Raw genomic sequence first — 22,500 nt, forward strand, 5'->3', positions numbered from 1 at the left:
AAGCAACAGAACTTTTTTTTACACCAAATGTTAGCTGTGGATCTAATCTTCAATATAAAAAACAAAATTGAGGGTGGTTGAATTAGCATCTTAAAAAATCAGCCGTGAAAAACAGGTTTTTGAAAAAATTGTTTTAACTTTAGACTGTTATGAAAAATAAAGCCAAAAAAAATTTTTAAATTTTAACTGGAAATATGTTTATAAACGTGTAGACTGCCATTTACAAAAAAAAAGTATGAGTTATCTGAACTTACTTTTTAGAAAAATCAATTTGTTCATTTCCTATGTATTTTTTACTATATGCTATTGAGGATATTATTTTATAAAATAATTACCCTTAATTCAACATCCATGGTATTATTGTATAGATTGAACCCAAAATTTACTTGGTAATTGCTTTGACAAAAGTTCATGATATCCATAACTTATTTTTGATTACCTTCAAATCATTACACTTCTTCTGTGTATTGTTATTGAGGATATTAATTAAAAAATGAATTACTAATTATAGTACAATGGCCTTGCATTGAGTGGTGAGAAACTACTATAAAAAGCTCACATTCATCAAAACACAATGAAGGAGCTAGAAGAATAACAAAGAAATTAAACACATTGCAAATAATTAAACTTTGTTTGCTATTGCAATTTTTTTTTGTATAATTATTAGAAATGTGCAGGGTACCTGGCAACTTATTTAGATGTGCTAGTATACCTTGCAATTATTAACCATTGAGCAATTGGATAGAGATATTTCAAAGCATTTTAAATATTTAAAACTGCATGTGACAAATTATGAATGGAATGAGCTGAAATTATTTTTAATTAGGCTTATGAGAAGTTTAAAAAAAAGTGAAAGGTTATTTGCATATCACAGGCTTACCAATGGTATTGGATGGAAAGCATCTAAAAGGAATGGTCATCTGAATCAAGATCAATAAAAACAAGCAAAAGCGCTAACTACATGTTGAATGAATGAATTGCATCTGGAATAAAAGGTTTCAATAAACTGTTGGATATGGAAAACCACAAGTCATGTGACAAAGGTGTATATGATTCTCTCAAATGTCGAAAATATTACTTGAAAACGTGTTATCCTATTTGTTGCACTAATCCTTATTCAGAAGTGCATACATATTCAACATCCTTCGCATTATTGGGCACATTGAAACTCAAATTATATGATAATCTTTCGTATAAAGGTGACAAATTATATGCTGGTTGTTTAGATCTATTCCAATTTATCTAAATAGTATCTATCCATTAGATGCAGCAAAAGCCGGAGATGATGAAGATATTTGTAGTACATCATTTATTGACAGGATTGTTTTTGACATGCCCATGCTAGCATCTTTACAGATAACATCAACAATGAATAAAAGAATAGAAAATAAAATCATCTTAAAAACTGCATTTGCCAATATCAATAGACAAACTTGCTGATGTGACTCTCAAAACTACATGTGAACAATTTACTACCATTTATTTGTTTCAAGGGGTTGAATGAGCTCTATCAGTAAGAAGCACTTTCAAATTTACGATGACAGTCAAGATGATGAAAATGAATTTGGAATAGCAATACAAGAACAGATGAATATTGTATTATAAAATATATTATCACAGTATTTAAAATATAATGCTGACATAGATGGTTAAATGACAACAACAGAAAACTCTCTGATTTTAATACATGTTTATTTTTTTAATATCAGTGAATTGTTTATATAATAGTGCATTTGTTTATTCAAGTGCATTTTATTACCAATGAGTTAGCTGGCACAAAAAAATCTGTGTGGCTATGTAAGCTTTAATAGTTTTGGCTTCTTAAAGTTTGTACTTGTTTACAATTATTGTACTTCTAGGCTATAATTTCTAGACAACCAAAAACTTTTTATTTATTTTTTTTTTAGTAAAACTTGAGGTTGGCTGTTATAAAAAGTTGATAAAACTTATTAAAATAAATAATGCTCCAGTTATAGCTTCTTAAAGAATGACATAATGCAAAAATAAGCAAATTGACTAAAATGTGTATTTTTTCTTCTTTAAAATTGTCTAATTCTTACAGACAATGGCTCTTAATGCTTACTTCATAAATGTGTCTCAAAACACATTTATTTTTGAGAAACACAAAGCACAAAAACTAAAAAAATTTAAGGGTGAGTTTAAGGTGTGAGGAGTAGACAAAATATTTTAGAAATGATTAACAAGATACAAAGTAATACATACAATGACAAAAATCAACACTCCTTGCACACTTTTCACCCTCGTCTATTTTTGTCATTACCATTTTTGTCACACTTAATTACATAATATATAGAATCCAACACATTAGTAATACATATATTGTATGAATATTAAAGACATACCTTCAAAATCTAGTTTAGGATTTGATAGTGTTAACTTTCCATCAATTGAAAACTCAGCAGAACTTTTATTAATCTTTATTACCAAAAAGGTATCTTTTAAAATAAAGTTTTTCCCGAAATGTAAGCCATACCCCATATACTTTCCTTTCATTGTAAGACCATCAGTAGTTATTTGACCATCCATAAACAATTTTGTACCAACACTCATTTTATCCTTGGCAATATCGCAAAGTTGTTCACCTTTGCAGTCTTCAGGTATTGTCACAACTGTGCTTAAAAAAATGCCTAAGAAAAAAAGTAAACAAACTAAGAAAAAAAGTAAATAAACTGAGAAAAACAGTAAATAAACTAAGAAAAAAAATTATTAACAATTTAGAAAAAAGAATGCAAACTTTAAATGAAATTTTTTTTTTTTTTTAATGAAAGTCTTTGAAATCACTTTAAAAATCTACTTGATTTTATTAAAGAGAAATCTTTGGAGACTGTTTGTAAAAAATCTCAGGAACCTTAATAAAAAAAATTTTCTTCTCTTATAAAGATAAATAGTGGAACCTACTTTTTAAGTATTTGTAACATATTTTTTTAAGTTTTGTGTATGTAAATTTGTAAATGAGTAAAGATTATGATCATCATTTAGAAATCATTATTTGGGTGATGAATAAGTTCAGAAAAAGTAATATAGTCAGTTGGAATGCCATAAGAGATATATTAGATTGTATTTATTAGAACAAATAATACATTTCTAATAAACTGTTGGAATCCTTTTCCATGTTCTAGAAGGAGTATAAAATAACTTATACTTAATAACAAGGAGTCAGCATGTTTATATACATATTTGTAAAAATTAACTCAATTTATCTTTTACAGATGCTTCTGGAAGTAACTTTTTATTAAATCTCATCTCTTGCAAAATTCTAGTATAATCCTAAATATTGTGTTATATTTTTGAAACATTTTATTTTTTAACATTAGCTGCACCAAAGCTAAAAATATTTCTCTTAATCTCATTCTCAAATAATTTGTGAAACATTTTCATAACAATGTTTATCACTTATTTTCACTCTCGTTTCAGACATGTGCACAGTTGTCTCAATGTTCTCAGTTGTTCAGACATGTGCTCAGTTACCCTTTGTTTCAAGCTCAGTTACCCCTTGTTCTCCTTTTAAATGTTCAAACCATAAAATTTTTTATCTTTTACTTCTTCAACCATGGTTTCTCCTTCTTATGCAGCTGCAAATTCTAATCATAATCATTTTTTTTAATGTTATAATATCATTCTATTATCTCTCTAGTGAATGACTTTTTATTATTGCAAGAAACTGACACAAAAAAGCATTTTTTTAAACACTAAGATCTTTATATACAGCCTTATAGTTCTAAATCTTGTATTTTAAATCAGATGTTAGGTTCTCGAGACTTTTGGATAATCTTCAACATTGTCAATGTCATTAATAAAGGCAAGTCTGACAATTCATCTCTTATACATGAACCTGAGCTTATTACTTCTCTCAAGGATAAAGAAACAGATTAATTCAATGTTAGACACCCAAAACACACCCTTTTATTGCTAAAGTTAATTCTTACTTAACTATACTACAGTTTGTAACTTTGTAAGACTGTGACAACACTCCTGTCACAGCCTTACAATAATGTTATCAAAACTAAATTTTCATCTTGTAAGATGTCATTGTTCTCTTTTTTTTATTTTAGTGTATATTATATAGTAGTGCACAAATTTAAGTTTGTGTTTTGTTCTTATTTATTATTGGTGTAAGTGTATATATATGTGTATGTGTGTATATATGTAAGTTTATATGTGAAAGTGGCAAACTGGTTGATTTTAGGTCATGTGGTGTGTTGCTAAAAATTTGCTTGAAAGCTTCTTGACCATCACTATAAGACATGTTAGATTCAAAAAACTATTTAATATTCATTTTTTTAGATACAAGCTATGTATATATGTAACAGATTTATTTCATTAAATTAAATTTTCCAGACTTTTATATAAAAAAAATACTATTTAGCCTTTAATCTATACTTGTACTTTTGTGTGTACTTATTTTTGATTTCAATTTCAAACAAGCCTCACTTTAACATTTGAGTCACTTTCACACAAGCCTTACTTTCACATTATTTACATCATATTATTTTAATATAAAATAACTGTAAATCTGGAACAAACAATAGTTTTAGGATTATTTAAGAATAAAAAATAAAATAAAATCCTACTAGTTAATAAAAAATTATTTTATATATGTATGTATATGTATATATATATTTTTATATATATATATATATATGTATATGTATATATATATATATATATATATATATATATATATATATATATATATATATATATATGTATATAAATATATATATATATATATATAAACATATATATATATATATATATATATATATATATATATATATATATATACATATATATATTTTTATATATATATATATGTATATGTATATATATATATATATATATATATATATATTTATATACATATATATATATATATATATATATATATATATATATATATATATATATATATATATATATATATGTATATATATGTATATAAGAATAAAAAATAAAATAAAATCCTACTAGTTAATAAAAAATTATTTTATATATGTATGTATATGTATATATATATTTTTTTATATATATATATGTATATGTATATATATGTATATATATATATATATATATATATATATATATATATATATATATATATATATATGTATATAAATATATATATATATATATAAATATAAATATATATATATATATATATATATATATATATATATATTAGTGATGTACCGATTAATCGGCATCGGCATCGGCTTAATCGGCCACTTTTTGTACAATCGGAATCGGTATCGGCCTTTTTTTATTAATTTACCGATATGCATTACCGATGGCATTTTAATACTTTTATCCTGCATTTTGATAATTATTAAATAATAAATAATCTAAACTTTATGCATCACTTAGAATTTTTAGAAAAATTGTTTATTTTGACTTTGTTTACAGGCAAGTTTATTTATTTGGGTCCAAGTATTTGTTTACCAGTATGGATTACATGAAAAAATTTACCCAATTTAAAGCTCTATGGCTTTATATCTTCAAAACTTTAATAGTTAGTTAATTCATCGGTATCGGCATCGGTATCGGCCTTTTCCGATCCATCGGCATCGGTATCGGCATCGGCCAAAAAAGTGTTATCGGTACATCACTAATATATATATATATATATATATATATATATATATATATATATATATATATATATATATATATATATATATATATATATATATAGAAGTTTACCTTTACGAAGTTGACTTGGAAATATTGTAAAATTAAAGTCTTTTGTAGATTCCATATTTGAAATGGTTAAACCTAAAAATAATTTATTGTTTTTTTAATTTTATTCATTGTTATTTGAAAAAAAAACTTACAGCCAGTTTAAATTTACATTTAAACTGGCTGATGCATATGAACACTTTCATTATTATGTAAATGTTTTTTTGCATCATAACCTGGGATGACTGCAAAAAAAAACTTCAATTTTAAAAGTTACAAAATAACTATTCCTGGTCTTTGGTATCCGGACACTCCAAAAATGTAAGAGACTTATAGATTAAATTAAGAAAAGACAAAGGGCATTTTAAGTGTCAGAATCTTTTTTTTCTTAATTTAAAAGTCTTTGGCTTTCATTACTACCTAAATCTAACAATATTTTTGAAGCTTTATGACACTAAAGACTAGAAACAAATATTGATTTTTGACTTTTAAAACCAGAGTTCTTTTTGAGACTTCACATCTATTATCATAAGATATTTTTTCTTCAAAAAGTACTTACTAGCAGTCAAATCATTCATCCAATGAACCTGACTAACTTTTTTCCCAAATATTTGTTCAATAAGTTCATTCACTGATAATTTATGAATTACCAAAGTAAATGCCATTTTACGTCCTTCCGAAGTATCAAAAATATATCCCTCAAACTGCGTGTCATCATAAGTAAAAAATACAGGGTTGGCACGAATACTGTAAGAAGCAGAAACAATTTTAAAAACTATGCAATGCATTATATTACTCACAGTACAAATAAACAAAAATAAAAAAACTGTTTTATAAGAAACACTGCATTGTTCACCATATTTATGCTTTGAATAAACCAAACAACTATAAATTTCACTTTTCCTTCATCTGAACATCTCTATAAAGCATTTCTATTAAAAACATATAGAGCATAAAATGCGCCAAACTTACGAAACTTCAGTAAGCGCCCAAAAAGTGTGTATTTAAATTATCATTACTTTTTTCTTTTAAAACTTTGAAAAAAAACTCACTGTAACTCAAGCAATCCACTATTAAACACAGCTGTTGCTTCTACATCTTTCACGTCAAAGTCTAAAAACTGAAAACGTGAAATGATCTCTTTGGCAGTTTCTTGAGCACCAAAATTTTCAGCAACTTGTTTCATAGTAAATGTGTCAATTTTACCTATCAAATACACATACATATATACATACATACATACATACATACATACATACATACATACATACATACATACATACATACATACATACATACATACATACATACATACATACATACATACATACATACATATATACATAAATACATACATATTTCAAAATAACAAAATAAGAAAACAAAAATACTAGCGTTACCATTGAAAACAAAAAGGGGTCCTTTCTTTTGTAAAGATACAAGCATAGATTTTTCTGCCATTTTTTTAGTCGCTGTCATTTCGAAGGACCATGACCCATCAACTTTAGTCTTGATCTCAAACTTCGGTTTTTCAAGTGATATCAAGTCTTCACCTAGAATAACATCTTCTTTAGCAACAGCCTTAAGTTCAATAGCTTTTGTCTCAATGTTGATATCAAACTGCATTACTTCAATGTTGGGAGAAACTTTATATATTTTAGTAAAGAGTACCTCAGGAACTTTTTTTATGAAAGTTGACATTATATTTGCTAAATCAATTGGAGCATCTTGAAGAAAACGAAAGGCAATATGATTATCAAAAATGTACAACAAAAAATATATTGTTTCTGGTAAATGTTTTAAACTTGTTTCTAGATTTTGAAGTATAGACTTTGATGGAAGCTCTAGTTTTATTTTGGTTCCTTGCAAAATCCTTTTACCATTTATAGCATACTTTGCCAAAATTCTGTTAATTTTAGCATCTTTTAATACTGTTATGTTTTTACTTGCAAACTCAATTACAACATTTAATAAAATATTACTGATTATGGGAATATTGCTCAAATCCTTACCAGTCAAAGTTGAAAGTATTTTAGTTGGTTGAGAATTGAGTTCTGCAACTAATGCAACAGCAGATGCACTATCTGCTGGTTTGTGAACTACAAGGTAAAGCACAAACTCACCTAACTCGACTATTTCAGAAACAACTCCGCGAAGTATTATTTCAAAACTTTCATCAACACTCAAAATACCATTGATACTCGGTTCATTAATTATTGTGTTTGCGAATAGTTTAGCTTGTTCTGGTGTTTTATCATCATAAAGTGGCTTTTTAGAAAACACAGAAGCAAAATTAGCAATATTTATACTGGTCACTTTTAGTGAGAACTTTGCATCGGTTGATGATTTTGGCTTCGTAAATGCAATAGGTACAACTTTATCGTCAATCGTTATTTCACCAGTAAGTTCAATAGCAAAATTTTTTATTGACATTGATCTGTTTATTTCTTTGTAATTAAAATTAAAATTAACTTTACCATTATCAACCTAAAAAAAAAAACTTAACATAAATGTTATAATTATTACATAACATAATATAATTAACATAACTAACCATTTCTTTATCAAACTAAAAAATTACTAATTACACTTATATTAATTGTATAAATGTATAATATAAATTATAATACTTAAAAAATTATAGATTTATATAAAGAAATTATTAAATTCCATGTAAAAGTAACAAACGATAATCAAATATTTCAAACCCGAAGCATTCTTTTAATAATATCAAAACTCTCTTTTGCAGTAGCTTCAAAATCGACTTCTCCATCACAGTCAACAACAAATCTCTCTATATCCATGATGTTGAATGGCATCATATCTTTTGAAAGAGTTTTGAGCTTTTCAGTTTTAAAAAAGTATTCGAAAAGTCTAAACAATGGTCACACATACTTTAAATTTGTATTATATTAATAAAAGTTTTACAATATGTTATAATAACATTTTATTTAAAAAACTAGGGTTACAAAATATAGTATATATAAAATACAATAAAAACATACAATAACAGTGTATCTTATTTTAAAGATCAAGATTAAAATACACACACACACAAACAAAATACTCAGAACCCACATTGAAACTTGAAAATCACAAAATAGAAAAACCACATTGAAAATTACACATTGAAATTTATATTAAATTCCAGTTACCTGGAAACTGATAGTTTATCTTTGCATGTTGATTCTTTTGCAAGAAATGTATATTTACAACCATCTTTAGCTAACTCTAAAATGCAACCTAATACTTCATACTTAGCACCAGTTTGAGTACCTCCACCAATCAATTTAGAAAACTGATTTGGTAAACTAGAGATTATGTCTATAAAATAAAACAAAAAATTAAATTAGAATGGTCAATAAAATGTAATTGAATTGATAAAATATTAATCAGTATCTAAATTAACTTTTAAAAAATTTAAAAAGGGTGATGCAGGCCTTGGCGGGAAGCAAGAGCTTTAGCTCTTGCTCTAACCCACACTCCCCTAAAGTGATTTACATTAGCAATTTAAGGCTCTCGCATAAATATAATTTTTTCATAAATATAAATAACTTTTTTTTGTCTATACTATTAGATACTGGTTAGAAAAATTAAATATTAATGCAAACTACATTGAATAAAAAAGGCCAAGTTTGAATTTCAAATTGACTTTTTTTGCATACAAAATGTGATTGTTAATTTTTTTTTTTGTATAACACTCATTTTTTGTAATGCTTTATTTATATTATAACTTGTGGAATTGATAATATAAGTTATTTTATACTAGAACAATTGTTTTGTTTTTTAGTAAAGCTGAATTTTAGTATTTTATGTAATATATATATATATATATATATATATATATATATATATATATATATATATATATATATATATATATATATATATTCATAATTATATATAATTATGAATATATACGAGTGTGAAATATTTCTATTAACATTAATGACATTATGGTCAAGTAAGAGTAAATCCTAGAAGATGAAGAGTATATGACTCGTCGAGTACATCACCATTCATAAATATAGGAAGATCTAAATTATTGCGATAACAATTGACTGAAAAAAATTGAGTTTTATCTGTATTGAAGTTCACAAGCCACTGTGAGCCCCATGCTGTAGCAGAAGTGAGATCCTTTTCAAGCTCAAATACCCTCTCCAAGCAATCAGAGAGTGTTGGTTTCTTATCACAATAAGAATAAATGGTAGTATCATCAGCAAACAATGCCACCTTAGATGTGAGAATATCTGGAAGATTGTTGATGTAAATTAGAAAGAGTATAGGGCCAAAGATAGAACCTTGAGGAACCCCTGAAGTTACAGAATAAAAAAAAGAGTGCTGTCCATCAAGGACAACTTTTATGCTACGATTGGAAAGGAAGGATTCAATAATCTTAAAGATGTTGCCAGATACATCATAAGAAGAAAGCTTATGGAGAAGACCAGCATGCCAAACTTTATCAAAAGCTATTGAAATGTAAAGAGCGATGGCCTTAACCTCTTCACCTTTATCTAATGCACAATAACACCTATCGGTTATTACTCTTAGCAAATCAGCTGTAGAACGAGAAGATCAAAATCCACATTGATGGTCAGAAAGTAAGTTATTAGATTCAAGATGAGAAATTAAGTGTTAGTTAATTAGAGATTCAAAAACCTTGCTTATGATAGAAAGAAGACTAATGGGACGGTAGTTAGACAAATCAGATCGCTCCCCAGAATTTTTGAAGATAGGGATAACGAATGCCGCTTTCCAGCAGGCTGGAAAACAAGACTCTGATAAGCACTTGTTAAATAGTTTTGAGAGTATAGACAACAGTTCCAGAGAATACTTCTGCAAGACAATAAAAGGTATGTTGTCTGGGCCACAAGCTGTAGAAGAGTCTAGGCAGGAAAACACTTTAGATACAGAAGCTGGAGTGATACGAATGTCAAGCAATGGATCAACCTGTTTGTGGGCAATATCAGGTAGAACGCAACTAGTGGAATCAAGAGAAGATATTGATGAAAAGTTTTAGCAAACAATTCAGCTTTGTCTTTAGGTGAGGTGACAAAGTCTGAACCATACAAGAGAGGTGGAATTAAAGATTTGCCCTTATTATTGATACTATTAAAGATTCTCCAGAAGTCATGAGAGCCTAATTTTTGAGATGAGATGCGAGATTTTATGACCTGAGAATACTGGGCTTTGGCGTTAGACAAAACCTTTTTACAATGGTTTCTAGCAGTAATAAACAGACGTCTGTTTTCTGGAGAATTGTTTTGCTGATAAATATGGAAGTAACGGTTTCGATTGGCAATCACAGCAGCACAGTGTGAGGAAAACCATGGAGGATAATGAGGCTTGACCTGGAATCGTCGAGAGGGAACAAAAGATTCCATGCCAGCCTGAATCCACAAAGTTATGTAAGATGCGCATTTGTTGACAGGGAGACAAAAGATTTCTAACCAAGGGCCATCACGAAGAAAATCACGGAAAGAATCCCAGTCAGCTTTACTGTAGTTGTAAGAGGTACGATAATAGGGGGATTCAGGTGATGAAAAAGAATGAGATATTAGTTTTAGAGAGATCAAACTGTGATCAGAAGCACCGGAAAAGCGAGTTGGAAAGTTGACTATTTGAGTTAGGGATTGTGAAAGGCAAAAGTTGTGGGCTTTAAAACCTGCAGAGTCACTGACACTAGAGCCAAGCCATTCAGAGTGGTGAGCATTAAAGTCACCGACAACAACTATATTAGCTGATGGATAAAGAGAGAGGGGTTGGTCAATATGATCAGAAATAATGTCAAAAAGAGTGCAGTCTTGAGATGAAGGAGAGCGATATAGAACAAAGAGAAAGGCAATAGAGTGAAGTGGTGCTAAACGAAAGCACATGAAAGAATAGTCTGTGGATCAAAACCTAGTTTCCACGACAAATAGGTGAATTCTTACGAATGTAAATGCCTAGGCCAAGCATGTGACTATTGGAGTCTTTATGAATTAAAGGAAGATAACCATCAACATTAAGAACGCAAGATGAGACAGCTGAACTCAAAATAGTCTCACAAAGAGCAATAGGTCTAGTGAACTTTGCAAGAGATAAGACTCAACAGAAGAAAATTTACTTTGAAGACCACGAATATTAGTGAATGATAGGTTGCAATTGCCTCATTATTACTAATAGACCCTAAGCCATAACAAAGGGCTCCAAATGTGGCCTCCGCAATGCACACCAAAAGTACAAACAGGGACACCATCCATGCGCAACATGGCACTGTTAATACTTTGATATTTTTCAGCTGTTGATGGAATCAGCCTCTCTGAGAGCTACCACAGAGTTCGGGAAACCTGACTACCAGCTGGCCTCAGAACCATAAAACTGAGTTTTAGAGCTGTATCCTCATTAGGAGATAATAGAATGAGTTGCCTAGTCATAAAAACAGAGACACAAGCAAAACCCATGCATTGAGTCAAGAAGATCCAGCATTCAACATCCTAAACTGGAAACAATGTATTAAAAATACATCTGCGCCAGCCTAATAGATGAAGAAGGGGTGCGAAGCTGGTCAACAGATAGAATCTGTTTACCCCTTAAGTCTTTGCCTAGGAGGCCTTCTACAAGACAGTAGCCAGATGCATTTAACATCTGCCCAAGATGAGTATTTTTGTTGAGACACCATCTCTAGCCTTTACTCAACCAAGAGCTCCAAGGCAGGGGGTGTTTTAAGTCGGAGTTGGCATCTCCTAGCCTTTGCCTAAAAAGGCGTATCCTACAAGGCAGCAGGACATGAAGCAGATTGTACTAGGATACATGTTACCAGTAGCAGGATAACCTGACCTGACAGACTAAGTTAACTTTAAATTTTTTTAACTAAGTTAAAGTTAATTTCTATTTGGCATATATTCTAATTTTTTTTCTTATATTGTATTGCATTTTATGTTTATTCTTATTTAGTTGGTAGAAACTTTTAAATGATTTAAAATAAAAATATGATAGAAATTACATAAGATTAGAAAATTAGAAAATAATGGTATGATATCAATAAGATAAGATTAGAAGGTATGATAACAATTAGATAAGATTAAAAGGTATGATAACAATTAGATAAGATTAAATGGTATGATAACAATTAGATAAGATTAAAAGGTATGATAACAATTAGATAAGATTAGAAGGTATGATAACAATTAGATAAGATTAAATGGTATGATAACAATTAGATAAGATTAAAAGGTATGATAACAATTAGATAAGATTAGAAGGTATGATAGTAGCAATAAGAAAGTAGAAACTTTTACTTGTATAATAGAATAGATAATAGAAAACATTTTTTAGAGAGATAGATATTAAAAAAACTTTAAAGTTGACTGAGATCCTTTTAGTTATTTTTATTTTATTTTTGGGATGGTGTTGCTTGTCTAATTGCTCATAACTGCACCAACTAGCTCATTTCCTAGATCCAGGTAGGTATAGAAGCTTTTATTTCTTTCCTTAGGTTTCAATTGAAATCTCACTCAACCTCAAGGTCAGGTCAGGTTTAGAATCACCATAATCACCCTGCTACTGGTATCATGTAACCCAGTACTAACTGCCTCATGTCCTACTGCCTTGTAGAGTTTGCTTTTTTTAGACAAAGGCTATGTGAAATAAACTCTGACATAATATTTCCCTGCCTTGAGGCACTTAGTTGAGTAAAGGCTACAGATGGTATCTCAGGCGTTGTTACGAGATTTCGCTGCATAGCGAAAACGCGTAACGCATTTCTAAGTAACTCAACTCAGAAAATATATTTTGCATCGTTAGAAGTTATATTGCGTCACTAGCGTCTTTTCAAGTACCGCATTGTAATTAAAGTTATTTTATTACCGCGTTAAAAATCATACAGTTTGTTTTTTTCTCAAATATTTGCATCAAAATAAATCGTGCATTATTTAAACTATTATGACTAAAAATAATTTTTATATTTAAAAGGAATTTATATATTTAATTCCTTAAGATAAAACTTAAAACACTTAATTTTTTTTTAACTAATTTTTAATAACAAAAAAAAAATTATGAAACAAACTGTTTCTTTAACAAAAAAATCTATTAGTTTACAATTGCGGTTATTGCTTATATTGTTATACGTCACGTTAACGATAATCAAAAGATAATTTAAATATTCTATAAGATATAAGTTTTTGCGTAGCGCAAAACTGCTGAACGCGTAGGCAAATCGCCTTTTTGCAAGCAAAATGCGAGATGCGTAACGCTTCTTAACAAGGCCTGTATCTCAATAAAAATACTCATCTTTGCAGAAGTTAAGTGCAACTAGCTACTGTCTTTTAGAAGGCCTACTAAGCAAAGACTACTAGGGCTAAGCAGAATAACTCTGTTGACCAGCCTGGAACCCCTTTTTCATTTATTAGGCTGGCGTAGATGTAAACCTGTGTAGCATTGATTCCTACCTAGGATGATGAATACTGGATCTTCTTGATTCTATTTATAGATTTTTGCTTGTGCCTCCTTGATAGTGGCTATGCAACTCTTCATGTTATCCATTAATGAGAGTACAGGATTAAAACTCAGTTTAATGATTCTGAGGCTGGCTGGTAGTAAGGTTTCCCAAACTATGTGGTAGCTCTCAGAGGCACTGATTCCATTAACAGCTGTAAAATATTTTAGTTTTATAGAGTTTTAACAGGGTCATGTTGTGCATTGTGTCCCTGTTAATGCTTTTGGAGCTTTTAGTTATAACTTTAGGTTAATTAGCAGGAGAGAGACAACTGCATACATCATTGCTTGGGATGCTGTGCTCTATCTGTGAATGATTTAAGTTCAATTTAAACTTAAACCATGCCCAAAGTAACCAAAAATATTAAACATAAAAAACCATTCTCATCACCTAACTCTTTCAATATAACCATTCTCATCACCTAACTCTTTCAATATTTCAATAATAAGTCAAATTGGTCTGAAAAATAACTATTTATCAGTTGAATCTCACCTCTTGAAAAATTCGCTAGACTTACTTGCTTTTGTGAGGCAAATTTAAATTCAGCTTATCCCTTATTCAGATCTCAGTATTGATGGGTACTTTCTTTTGATTTGCAATACTATCCTATGATTCACAAAGAATCTAATTGTCACATGCCTGGCTTGGGCGTATAGATATGCATCAATTCACTAATTTGTTAAGAAATCAGGTTTGGATCCACTGACTATTTTTGTATGTGCTTCTGCTTAGCACTTCTTCACTCTATCACCTTTTCTCTTTGTTCCTTATCTTTCTCCTTCTTCTCAAGACTGCACTCTTTTAGAAGTATGTTCTTGGCAAATTGATCATGCCTTTTTTTCTTTACCCCTCCAGCAATATTGTTGTTAAACCTAACAAGATCCAGGCAGATATGGAAGTTTTTATTTCTTTTTGTTCATTCCAAGTCAAGCTTCGTTCTACTCCCTGGTTTTTACCTTCTTGTGCAGCTGCTATATCTAATTGTAATCACTTTGTTTATGTTTTTCAAAACAACAACTCTCTCGAGAACAAACACCTATTTATAATTGGAAGAAATTAAATCAAAAAAATGCTGTCTGATGCTAAAATTTATTATTGCCAGTTTACTAAATCTCATATCTTGTCTCATAAGTTGGGCTCTAAAGACTTTTGAAAAATCTTCAACACCATGATTAACTATGGTAAGTTTAACATTCCATCTCTAATTCATGAACTGATTTTATTACCTCTCCCAAGGAAAAGGTAGAACTATTTACAAAAACCATTTCTTACAATTCGACTCTTGAATTTTATGGACAAACTCTTCTTGTCATTTCAGTTGAACAGGTTAACCCATTGTTAGACATACAAATTAGTCCAACTCCTATTGCTAAAGCGATGTCTTGAAATCTTCAACAGCTTGTGGTCCAGACAATTCTTTCATAGTCTTACAATTTTTTTCATAGTCTTTGTTCTCTAGAACTCTCTTCAATTCTCTCTAAACTATTTAATAAATGCTTGACTGAGTCTTGTTTTCCTGCCTGCTAAAAAATAGCATCCATTGTTCCAATTTTCAAAATTTTTGGAGAATATTTTGACCCCTTTAACTATCATCTAATCAGTCTTCTTTTGATCAACAATTTTCTTACATCCCGAGGCGAAATGGTCTTGACATATCTAAAGCTTTAAACAAAGTTTGACATGCAGGTCTTCTCCCTAAATTTGCTTCATATGGTGTATCTAGGAAAGTTTTTGAGATTATCAAACCATTTCTTTCTAGCTGCATTTTTAAAGTTATCCTTGAAGGCTAACAGGGTTCTTCATTTCCAGTAAATTCTTGGGTACTTTTAGGTTCTATCTTAGGTCCTGTTTTGCTTCTTATTTACATTAATGATTTTCCTGACAACCTTACATCTAAAGTGGCTCTTTTTGCTGACAATTCAACTTGGGGCTTGCAGTGGCTTGTGACCAACTGCAAGCTTATTTTAACTCCAACAAAAATCATTTATTTACTGCAAACAACTATTGTAATACTGTCAACATTCCTATATGAATGAATGGCAATTTTAAGTCCTCTTCTTTATGTTTCCTTGGATTATTGTTCACTACTAACCTCTCACAAAAACCAGATATTCAATTGCAAAGTTAGCATCTGCTAAAGTTGTTTCTCTTTATTGTGCTTGTCATTATCTTACTCATGATTCCACTCTCTACTTCTCTTATTCGTCTCTGTATGGAATACTAGTGTCATATTTGTGCTGGTTCTTTTAATGATGCTCCTCTTTAGTCTAAAAACAAATTGTAGTAAACAAACACGTAGTTGGACATGCTTTATCAAATCTAGAGCCTTTCTCCCATCGTTGTAAGGTTGCATCTCTTTTGCTGTTCAAAGAAGCTACCATCAGCAAATTCACATCCTTTTACTTTATCTGTCCCTGCATGCTCTAAAAACTTATATTGATTTTGTTGTTTCTTTCTAGCACAGATAACTTTCTCTTATCTTCATGTTTTCCTGACTCATACAACATACAACTTTTGAAGTCTTCTGTCAACGGTTTTCTTGCTCTTTAATTTTATTCTTTGTTTTCTAGTAACTCACAACTTAATAGTGGTTACAGTCTTTACAGTTTTTACTGTCTCAGTTGCTAGTTTGTAAGAATTTTTTCTCATTTGCTAATTGTAAGCATTTTTTTTGTTTTTCACAAAAACAGCTCTTTTTTATTATTGCAAGCAATTGTTGTAGAAAAGTATTACTAAGTATTGATACTAAGCTCCAAAATTCCCAGTTTACTAAATCTTGTATTTTACCTCAGAAGTTAGGTTCTAGAAACTTTTGGAAAACAAAACAGTTTCATTAGTAAAGAAAAGTTTACATTTTATCTCTAATATACATATTTGATCTAATTACATCTCTCAAGGATAAAACAGAACTATTTTCTCTGTCTTATCCCTGAACATCACTTGTTAAACACCAAAACCACTCATTTTTCTTGCTAATGTAAATAACATTAGCAAGGAAAATCTCTTTAACTTTTCTACAGTTTGTGGTCCAGACAACATTCCTGTCATAGTCTTACAAAAGTGTTCTCCAGAACTTTTTTTAATACTTTTTAAACTATTTAATGAGTTTAACCTTGTTTTAACTTAACCTTGTTTTAACTTAACCTTGTTTTGACTGAATCTTTTTTTAACTGGATCTTATTTTAACTAGGGATGTCGAACCCAACTATTTGTTATTTGGGTATTTGGTGTTTTTAGCACTATTTGGGGTCACCCAAATATTTGTATTTTTACCCAAATATTTGTATACAAATAGTGCAAAAGTTTTTAAATTATTTTTCAGCATTTTTTTAAAAAATAACCGCCACATTTTTAAAAATCTAATTTGTTACGAACCCTTTATTTCAATTTCCAAGTTACACAATTTCCGTGAATTTTATATCATAATTAATTCACTAGTACTGAAATTTTTTTAAATTTATCTTTGTTTAATTGTGAATTTAATCAAGTAACTATTGAAATTATACAAAGAAGTACTATAAATACTACTATCAGGTATGAGTCTCATGCTTTTTTAGGTTACGTTGACTAAAATAAAATTTTATTTAGAAAATGACGAGTGAAGTGTGGAAACATTTTGTAAAAATCAGTAAAAATCAGGCAAAATGTCAAGTTGGCAACTGTAATGAAGTTTGTACGATTGTTAATTATGGAACAACGAATTTGAATCATTTAAAATTGAAACATGGCATGGATATATCTCTTAAAAGAAAGAATACATCCGAATCAACAGAAGGTCCAAGTAATCAAAAAATTCAACGTCCAATAACAAGTTTTACAGTTCGAGAGTCTAGAGAGTTGTTAATATCAAAATGTCCAGCCAAAGATGGATTTTCAATAAATCAAATAATAAATTTGGATGCTACTAAATCATATTTGTCATCACGCGGTCATCAAATGCCTAAATCAAGATCAACAGTTTGGGAAGACATTAAAAAATACTACGAAGAAGTTTTTAATGAATTTGTGTTAAAAATTCAAGAGCCTAAAGTCATGGGAAAGAAATTTACTACAATAATTGATGAGTGGACTAATAATACATTCAAGAGATATTTAAATATCAAAATTCACAATGGCACTGAATCTAAGCAATTTGAATTAACTTCTGCTGGATCAGGTAGTTGTAATGCTGAAAAAACTGAAAACAATTGTCAGAAAAAAACTCTAGGACATCAAACTTGACATTTCAGAAGATATTGTTTCAACTATAAATGATGGAGCTTCCGTAATGAAAAAATATGCCACCTTGATGTCATTTGAAAGTCAACTTTATTACAATCATGGAATAAATTTAGCTAATGTTGACTGTTTATATCAAAAAGATCGTGAAGAGATGTATGAATATAATGATAATGTTGAACTTTTTTTTTTTTTTTTTTTTTTTTTTTTTTTAAACATCTTCGCTTCCAACAAGGCTGCAAGCAGCCACTAATTAAAGTTGGAAGTTACTGTAAGAGAAAAGATGAAGATTGTAGAGCAAGATAACGATTGACGGACGATTTAAAAGATTGCAAATTATATGAATCAGGAAAGCAAGATGAAGGAAGCGAATTCCAAAGAGCTGATGTTCAAGGAAAAAAACTAGACGAATAAGCGTTTTTGGAGCACTTAGGAACAGTCACAGAAAAAGGATGACACTTAATTGAATGACGAGTAACACGAGAATGAATTTTAGTAGATGGCACAAGAGACGTTAGCTCTTTCGAGCAGTGCCCATTATAGTATTTGTAGAAAAGAGAAAGAGAAGCAACATTACGACGATGTGATAATGGTTGAAGGTTGGCTGCAAGAGCAGGTCCAACTATGTTTACAATGCGTTTTTGCACCTTGTCTAAAAGAGAAAGGGCATCATTAGAAGATCCGCCCCAGATATGGCAACAGTATTCCATACAAGGCCGGATTTGAGATTTATAGAGGTAGAGAATAGAATCCAGAGTAAGAAAGTGGCGAGCTCGATAAAGAGATGCAACCTTAGCAGATGCTAATTTTGCAACCGATTTGATATATGGTTTCCAAGAAAGATTGGAAGTAAGAGTTAATCCTAGAAGATGAAGAGTAGGTGACTCATCGAGTACATCACCGTTCATAAATATAGGAAGATCTAAATTATTGCGATAACAATTGGCTGAAAAAAATTGAGTTTTATCTGAATTAAAGTTCACCAGCCACTGTGAGCCCCATGCTGTAGCAGAAGTGAGATCCTTTTCAAGCTCAAAAGCCCCCTCCAGGCAATCAGAGGGTGTTGGTTTCTTATCACAACAAGAATAAATGGTAGTATCATCAGCAAACAATGCCACCTTAGATGTGAGAATATCTGGAAGATCGTTAATGTAAATTAAAAAGAGTATAGGGCCAAGGATAGAACCTTGAGGAACCCCTGAAGTTACAGAATAAGAAGAAGAGTGTTGTCCATCGAGGACAACTTTTATGCTACGATTGGAAAGGAAGGATTCAATGATCTTAAAGATGTTGCCGGATACACCATAAGAAGAAAGCTTATGGAGAAGACCAGCATGCCAAACTTTATCAAACGCTTTTGAAATGTCAAGAGCGATGGCCTTAACCTCTCCACCTTCATCTAATGCACGATAAAACCTGTCAGTTATTACTGTTAGCAAATCAGCTGTAGAACGAGAAGATCGAAATCCATATTGATGGTCAGAAAGTAAGTTATTAGATTCAAGATGAGAAATTAAGTGTTTGTTAATTAAAGATTCAAAAACCTTGCTTATGATAGGAAGAAGACTTATGGGACGGTAGTTAGACGAATCAGATCGCTCTCCAGAATTTTTGAAGATAGGGATAACAGATGCGGCTTTCCAGCAGGCTGGAAAACAAGACTCTGATAAGCACTTGTTGAATAGTTTTGAGAGTATAGACGACAGCTCTGGAGAACACTTCTGCAAGACAATAACAGGTATGTTGTCTGGGCCACAAGCTGTAGAAGAGTCTAGACAGGAAATCACTTTAGATACAGATGCTGAAGTGATATGAATGTCAAGCAATGAATCAACCTGTTTGTTGGCAATATCAGGTAGAACGCAATTAGTGGAATCAAGAGATGATATTGATGAAAAGTTTTTAGCAAACAGTTCGGCTTTGTCTTTAGGTGAGGTGACAAAGTCTGAACCATACAAGAGAGGTGGAATTATAGATTTGCCCTTATTATTGATATTATTAAAGATTCTCCAGAAGTCACGAGAGCCTAATTTTTGAGATGAGATACGAGATTTCATGACCTGAGAATAGCGGGTTTTGGCGTTAGACAAAACCTTTTTACAGTTGTTTCTAGCAGTAATAAACAGACGTCTGTTTTCTGGAGAATTGTTTTGCTGATAAATATGGAAGTAACGGTTTCGATTGGCAATCGCAGCAGCACAGTGTGAGGAAAACCATGGAGGAGAGTGAGGCTTGACCTGGAATCGTCGAGAGGGAATAAAAGATTCCATGCCAGCCTGAATCCACGAAGTTATATAAGAAGCACATTTGTCAACAGGAAGTTGAAAGATTTCTACCCAAGGGCCATCACGAAGAAAATCACGGAAAGAATCCCAGTCAGCTTTACTGTAGTTGTAAGAGGTTCGATAGTAGGGGTATTCAGGTGATGAAGAAGAATGAGATATTAGTTGTAAAGAGATCAAACTGTGATCAGAAGCACCTAAGGGTGAATGTGGAGAAACTGAGCACTGACTAGGATCAGAAACAAGACATAAGTCGAGTAGAGAAGGTAAATGATTAGGGTTGTCAGGAAAGCGAGTTGGAAAGTTGACTATTTGAGTTAGGGATTGAGAAAGGCAAAAGTTGTGGGCTTTAATGCCTGCAGAGTCACTGACACTAGAGCCAAGCCATTCAGAGTGGTGAGCATTAAAGTCACCGACAACAACTATATTAGCTGATGGATAAAGAGAGAGGGCTTGGTCAATATGATCAGAAATAACATCAAAAAGAGTACAGTCTTGAGATGAAGGAGATCGATATAGAACAAAGAGAAAGGCAATAGAGTGAAGTGGTGCTAAACGAAAGCACATGAAAGAATAGTCTGTGGATTCAAACCTAGTTTCACGACAAACAGGTGAATTCTTACGAATGTAAATGCCCAGGCCAAGCATGTGACTATTGGAGTCTTTACGAATCAGAGGAAGATAACCATCAACACTAAGATCACAAGATGAGACAGCCGAACTCAAATTAGTCTCACAAAGAGCAAGTAGGTCTGGTGAACTTTGCAAGAGATAAGACTCAACAGAAGAAAAGTTACTTCGAAGACCACGAATATTAGTGAATGATAGGTTTAGAGAACTTGGTGATGATGATGGTTTTTTGTGTTTTATAGTTTTTGGTACTTTATTCATTTTTAAATTAGATTGAAGAACTTGACTCAAAGCATAGATAGTACTCAGAACACTGCTTAATAGCCCAAGCAATTGCCTCATTACTACTAATAAACCCTAAGCCGTAACAAAGGGCTCCAAATGTGGCCTCCGCAATGCACACCAAAAGTACAAACAGGGACACCATCCATGCGCAACATGGCACTGTTAATACTTTGATATTTTTCAGCTGTTGATGGAATCAGCCTCTCTGAGAGCTACCACAGAGTTCGGGAAACCTGACTACCAGCCGGCCTCAGAACCATAAAACTGAGTTTTAGAGCTGTACCCTCATAAGGAGATAATAGAATGAGTTGCCTAGTCATAAAAACAGTGACACAAGCAAACCCATGCATTGAGTCAAGAAGATCCAGCATTCAACATCCTAAACTGGAAACAATGTATTAAAAATACATCTGCGCCAGCCTAATAGATGAAGAAGGGGTGCGAGGCTGGTCAATAGATAGAATCTGTTTACCCCTTAAGTCTTTGCCTAGGAGGCCTTCTAAAAGACAGTAGCTGGGTGCATTTAACATCTGCCCAAGATGAGTATTTTTATCGAGACACCATCTCTAGCCTTTACTCAAACCAAGAGCCCCAAGGCAGGGGGTGTTTTAAATCGGAGTTGGCATCTCCTAGCCTTTGCCTAAAAAGGCGTATCCTACAAGGCAGCAGGACAGGACTTAATGATGAAGGACTTATAATGATGAAGGACTTATAATGGAACTTATAATGATGAATTTTAACTTATAATGATGACTTATAATGATGACTTATAACTTATAATGATTTTAACTTATAATGAATTTTAACTTATAATGATGAATTTTAATGATGAATGGAACTTATAATGATGAAGGACTTATAATGATGAAGGACTTATAATGATGAAGGACTTATAATGACAGCAGGACTTAA

The 22,500-nt window shown here is 31.0% G+C and overlaps 1 protein-coding gene across 3 annotated transcripts in view; it reads right to left on the reverse strand.

Annotated features, from left to right (window-relative positions):
* Positions 1 to 22,500, reverse strand: part of LOC101234357 (uncharacterized) — a 90,839-nt gene that overhangs the window by 43,778 nt on the left and 24,561 nt on the right. For all 3 annotated transcript variants that reach the window (XM_065798210.1, XM_065798209.1, XM_065798211.1), the window contains 7 exons: positions 8,853 to 9,021; positions 8,406 to 8,571; positions 7,098 to 8,184; positions 6,750 to 6,903; positions 6,257 to 6,444; positions 5,722 to 5,793; positions 2,364 to 2,648 (listed from right to left, as the gene is read on the reverse strand). In XM_065798210.1, coding sequence (XP_065654282.1) covers positions 2,364 to 2,648; positions 5,722 to 5,793; positions 6,257 to 6,444; positions 6,750 to 6,903; positions 7,098 to 8,184; positions 8,406 to 8,571; positions 8,853 to 9,021 — 2,121 coding nt within the window. The remainder of the gene's footprint in view (positions 1 to 2,363; positions 2,649 to 5,721; positions 5,794 to 6,256; positions 6,445 to 6,749; positions 6,904 to 7,097; positions 8,185 to 8,405; positions 8,572 to 8,852; positions 9,022 to 22,500) is intronic.

Source organism: Hydra vulgaris, chromosome 05 (assembly GCF_038396675.1).
Source record: "Hydra vulgaris chromosome 05, alternate assembly HydraT2T_AEP".
Lineage (NCBI taxonomy): Eukaryota > Metazoa > Cnidaria > Hydrozoa > Anthoathecata > Hydridae > Hydra > Hydra vulgaris.